Source organism: Bufo bufo, chromosome 2, assembly GCF_905171765.1.
Source record: "Bufo bufo chromosome 2, aBufBuf1.1, whole genome shotgun sequence".
Classification (NCBI taxonomy): Eukaryota; Metazoa; Chordata; class Amphibia; order Anura; family Bufonidae; genus Bufo; species Bufo bufo.
In genome coordinates, this window is record NC_053390.1 from 777555733 (window position 1) to 777561732 (window position 6000).

The 6000-nt window shown below is 42.7% G+C and overlaps 1 protein-coding gene across 2 annotated transcripts in view; it reads left to right on the forward strand.

Annotated features, from left to right (window-relative positions):
- The window catches only part of MAN2B2 (mannosidase alpha class 2B member 2), a 61294-nt gene extending 58126 nt beyond the window's left edge, over positions 1-3168 (forward strand). The window contains exon 19 of one of the 2 annotated variants that reach the window (XR_005776409.1): positions 2616-2664. Coding sequence is in view for 1 of the 2 variants with exons in the window: in XM_040419118.1 (XP_040275052.1) it covers positions 2616-2704 (89 nt within the window). In the remaining variant the exon portion in view is untranslated. Of the gene's footprint in view, positions 1-2615 lie in introns of both variants that reach the window. The other variant, XM_040419118.1, reaches the window with a different exon arrangement.
- Positions 3169-6000: the final 2832 nt, after the last annotated feature.

Sequence of the window (6000 nt, forward strand, 5' to 3'; positions counted from 1 at the left end):
AGGCTGTTTAGCTCACAGAGCATTGCCTAACTGGATACAAATGCATTTCCTTTTCTTGAAAATGTTAAGAAACTTAAACACAAAGTATATATAGATAGCTGCCAGAACTCTCCATCTATTCCAGTGATGAAACTTTGTGAATGTAAAACCAGTAAATCCATTTCATGTAAGGCTACTTTCACACCTGCGTTAGGTGCAGATCCGTCTGGTATCTGCACAGACGGATCGCACCTATAATGCAAATGCTTAGATCCGTTCAGAACGGATCGTTTGCATTACCATGAAAAAAAAAAAAAAAAAAATTTTTTTTTTTTTTTTTTTTGTTCATGATAATGCAAAACGGATCCGTTTTGACTTTACATTGAACGTCAATGGGGGACGGATCCGTTTGAAAATTGAGCCATACTGTGTTATCTTCAAACGGATCCGTCCCCATTGACTTACATTGACATTGACTTAAGTCTGGACGGATCCGTTTGCCTACCGCACGGCCAGGCGGACACCCGAACGCTGCAAGCTGCGTTCTGGTGTCCGCCTGCTGAGCGGTAGCGGAGGACAAACTGTGCCAAACTGATGCATTCTGAGCGGATCCGTCCAGCCCTAATGCATTCTGAGTGGATGCGGATCCGCTCAGAATGCATCAGTTTGGCACAGTTTGTCCTCCGCTCCGCTCAGCAGGCGGACACCTGAACGCAGCTTGCAGCGTTCGGGTGTCCGCCTGGCCGTGCGGAGGCAAACGGATCCGTCCAGACTTAAGTCAATGTCAATGTAAGTCAATGGGGACGGATCCGCTTGAAGATGACACAGTATGGCTCAATTTTCAAACGGATCCGTCCCCCATTGACTTTCAATGTAAAGTCAAAACGGATCCGTTTGCATTATCATGAACAAAAAAAAATTTTTTTTTTTTTTTTTTCATGGTTCGGGGCCGCTTGTGAGAGCCTTCAAACGGAGCTCACAAGCGGAGCCCCGAACGCTAGTGTGAAAGTAGCTAAAGGAGCACTCTGGGCAAATCTGATGCACTGCGCGCCAACACAGAGGTCCCAGTGTCCTGTTCCAACCTCTCAGACCCTGCATTAGGCAGAACACTGTTCAAAGGGCATTTCAACTAAACCTGGGTAAAGTATACCAGTAGCGACATATCGGAGATTTTGATCAGTAGGTGCCCGAGATACTAAAACGGGAGATAGAAGCGCTGACACCGCGCTGAAGACGGACATAGTAGAAAGCCAATGAGCCCGTCTCCAGCAGCAAGGAGACTGAATACTTCTATCTCCTCATTTTAGCAATCACTGGGGGGTCTCAGCGCTCAGATCCCCATTGACTAAAACCTTTGACATATCAAAAGTTTTTTTTTATATAAGTACGGGTACATTTTAAAGGTGCAATAAAACAATTCAAATGGGATTGTAAGCTCTTACACGTAGGGCCCTCATTCCTCTCGTAACTATTGACTATTTATGACTGTTTGTACAGGAACCCCTGAACTGTAAAGCGCTGCGGAATATGTTGGCGCTATATAGAGATGATTATTATTATTATTATTTCCTTTCTTAACCATATAATCGTTATTTATGTGTGACAAGTCAAATTATTTAAATGTTTCTTCTAGTGAACAGTACAGAACTACGGGGGTCATTTATTATCCAGAAATCCGTCTATATTGGGTGTACTTCTGGCGCAGATTGTGGCACAAGGGTTATTTGCAACACAAACTGCGACTTTTCCCACACTCACGCCAGGTCTAAAAAAGTGGCGAGGAAGGAAACAGGCGTTAGGCCCGTCTCATTCATCATTTTTTACACCTGTTTTAGGCGTAGAAAATGGTCTAAATGTAAGACAGCTCAGAAGCGTTCTTACATTTAGAACTAGCGCTGGATGCGCCGAAGTTATGGAGAGGCCGGAGACTCTTCATAACTTTGGCGGATCCACAACCTGATATAGGGCTTCTTAAGACCGGCGTCTAAAACGCAGGTCTTAATGAATGACCCCCTGCGTTCTTATGTTTTGTTGCTTTTGACCAGAGCAGTGCTGGTCAAATTTTAAAGGGGTTATAAAGCTGGACAATCCCTTTAACTAATATTATAGTAGGGGGAAATAAATTTTACAATGGGATGTACAGCAGTTATGAAGCAGGAGCAACTGAATTAAAAGCTTTTTTTTTTTTTTTTTACAGTTTAACAGAATAGAAAATGGCTACTTTTACATTGTTTTGTACCTAACTTTGTGGCTGTCTGCCTTTTTCTGCTGTAGAGAGGGTTCCCAGCCCCGTTATCATCAAAATCATAAACCACAGCAGTGGGTTTCTTTCATCGATTTTATTTTGCAATGTACTTTGCGGCAAAAGTTGTGCAAACGTTTTCGGCCGTGTCTGGCCTTTGTCAGGCACTGTGCCGCTGGAGGGAAAGGAGATGTGGTGCAGTGATGGGAGCCTATGGCCGCCAGGATGTACATACGTGCATACGTGACGAAGGCCAGACACGGCCGAAAACGTTTTGCACAACTTTTGCCGCAAATCATTGCAAATAAAATCGATGAAGAAACCCATGCTGTACTTTTATATTGTATTATTATGGCTTGAAGATCAGTTGATAATTTTGTTTTGTTTTGTTTAGATGAGAGAATACCTATGAAAAGCATGGAGGACTTTACAGTTGTTGTTTCGCCGAAGGAAATAAGAACTTTTTTTGTATATTTTCAATAAGCACTAGCTCCTGTAGTAAGCAGAACATAGTTATTATATGATTGCTTTTGTACCAACCTGTTCTGCAGCCCAGATGATGTAAATGGGTATCTGGTGGTCTTCACTGGTAGCATTGACCATTGATGACCTGGTGGCAATGAAGCTTTTCTGTGGCCTTGATTATTTATTATTTCTCCTACTTTTAAGGGCTCATGCACACGACGGTTGGCTGTTTTGCAGTCCTCAAATTGCAGATCCGCAAAACACGGATACCGGCCCATAATAGAACGTCTGGCCCATAATAGAACTGTCCTATGCTTGTCCGTAATATGGCGAATAATAAGACGTTCCATTTTTTTTTTTTTTGTGGAACGGCCATCCAGACATACGTAAACGGAATGCACACAGAGTAAATTCCGTTTTTTTTTATGCGGAGCCATTGAAGTGAATGGATCAACATATGGGCCGCAAATCAAACAGCACGGGGAAAAAAATATGTTCAGGTGCATGAGCCCAATGAGATGTATTATGTTGTAAAAAATGCAATAAATTGTATATTATGTCTCTCAGGTGTTGAAACAAATGTTTTTACAATTGCATTTTTCTTCTAGAATTTCTTTTTTAGATTATAATGATTAGATAGAATGTCTCTAATGAAGCTAAACATATTGTGGGTTCATTTATAAAACTGAATTTTTAAATAACCTCAGGTCACCATTTTATGCACATTTCCTCATATCGTTTTCATTTGGGGGGTTGCATAGGCAGCTCACACCGGGAGTTTGTGATATTTCAAGTTTCAGCTGATTCTTTCATTTACTGATTTTCTGCCTTTGATACATGACTCTTAAAGGAAACCGGTCACATTGGATATGCTGTCCAATCTGCAGTCACCATGTTATAGAGGACCTGGAGCTGAGCGGAGTGATATAAAATGCATTTGAAAAGTCTTCAGACCTTTAATTTTTTTATTCATTTTGTTATCTTGTGGCACAACATAAAAATTTTCACCATCATTCTGCACTTGGTAAGAAAGGTGACCAAGAACCACAGATCCTGTGTGCAGATGGGAGAACCTTCCAGAAGGTCAACCATCACTGCAGCACTCCACCAATCTGGGCTTTATGGCAGAGCGGCCAGAAAGAAGCCTCTCCTCCCTAAAAGACATATGAAAGCCAACGTGGTGTTTACTAAAAGCACCCATAGGACTCTGACTGCGACAAGCAAGATTTTCTGGTCTGATGAAACCAAGATTGAACGTTTTTGGCCTCAATGTCATCTCCTCCTACCCAATACCATCCCTACGGTGAAGCATGGTGGTGGCAGCATCACGCTCTGTTTTTCAGCAGCTGGCACAGGGAGACTGGTCATGGTTGAGGGAAAGCTGAATAGAGCAAACTACAGAGATAATTCTTAATAAAAACCTGACCCACATGCTCTGGACCGCCGACTGGACTGAAGGTTCACCTTCCAATAAGACAATGGGGCAGATTTAATAATAGTTTGCACTGTGTAAGAATACAAATCACAGTCTTAAAGGGAGTCTGTCACCACATTTGAGCATATTAGACTGATCAAATAGCGTTATATGTGCCACCCAGAACTTAAAAACCGGTACCTTTGTGTATCTAATGGAGTTTTCTTTCAGCCAAAAATGAACTTTTAAGATTCTGTAAATGAGCCCTCTCAAGTGCCCAGGGCGGCGTCTCAATCATCCGAGCCCCAGGCAGCACCTCCTCAACGGCACATAACCCCGCCCTCCGTGTGCCTCTGCCCGCCCGTTTACTCTCCTCCAAGCGCCCGCTACGAATTTAACCGCGCAGCCGCAGTGGAAAAGGAGAGAGGAGGAGAGTAAACGGGCGGGCAGAGGCACACGGAGGGCGGGGTTATGTGCCGTTGAGGAGGTGCTGCCTGGGGCTCGGATGATTGAGACGCCGCCCTGGGCACTTGAGAGGGCTCATTTACAGAATCTTAAAAGTTCATTTTTGGCTGAAAGAAAACTCCATTAGATACAACAAAGGTACCGTTTTTAAGTTCTGGGTGGCACATATAACGCTATTTGATCAGTCTAATATGCTCAAATGTGGTGACAGACTCCCTTTAATATTTGAAAAATTTACTATTCTGGCTCATGGACGTTTTTAAGTTTGGAATATGGTCAGACCTGCTTCAGATTTACACTAGAATTTCATTTATGCAGCAAAAATTTTTCCACGTGCCAGAATTTTTTCTGCACACCTTAAATTTGTCCGTGCGCCATAAAATATGTCCATTTGCCAAAAAAACTGTCTAGTCTGGTAGTGAAGTTTCACTCAAAAAATGCACCAAATGCAGATTTTTGGCGCATGGAGGTGCGTTTAGGCAAGTCCCCTTTTCCTGTGAAGCCACACCCCTTCCCCATAATGCCACCTTGTCAGACGAGGCATAAAATGCTTAGAAAAGAGTGTAAAACAGTAAATGTGATGCAATGCATTACCAATAGTAAATCTGCCCCACTGATTGAAAGCACACAGCCAAGACAGCTCAGCAGTGGCCTCGGGACAACTCTGTGAATGTCCGAGAAGCGGCTCAGCCAGAAACCTGACTTGAACCCAATGGAAAATCTCTGGAGAGACCTGAAAATGGCTGTCCATTGACGGTCCCCATCCAACCTGACAGAGCTTGAGAGGAAAATCCCCAGATCCAGGTGTGCAAACCTTGCGGCTTCGTACCCAAGAAGACTGCCAAAGGGGCTGAGTAAAGGGCCTGAATGCAAGATTTTAGTTTTTCTTTTTCGAAAAATTAGCAAAGATTTCTAAAATTATGAAACTCAATTTGTTTTATTTATTTTAGCATAAGGTCGCAACATAAAAATGTAAAAAGGTCTGAAGACTTTCTGAATGCACTGTATACTTTCCTGAATTACAAAGTATAGAAAACTAATAAATGAATATCAATTCTGTGGCCACGGACAGTTCAATAGCTCATCAGGGTAAGATGGTGGCATGCATCATGTCAGTTTTCGAGACTTCTTTTGGGTCGCAGAGGGGATTTAATGGAAGGGCACGCCGACCTCCTATGTCAGGTTTGTATGAAGGTTCTTAAAGTGACTACTATATATCTGTGTGGCTTCCTGTGCCAGATACAGTGTAACCACAACTGTACGAAAGGAACTAATAAAGTCTACAGCCTCTGACAGACATAACACAAATATGCTGAAAATTGGATTGTAAGGCTACTTTCACACTTGCGTTTACATTTTCCGGTATTGAGCTCCGTCATAGGGTCTCAATACCGGAGAAAAACGCTTCCGTTTAGTCCCCATTCATTGTCAACGC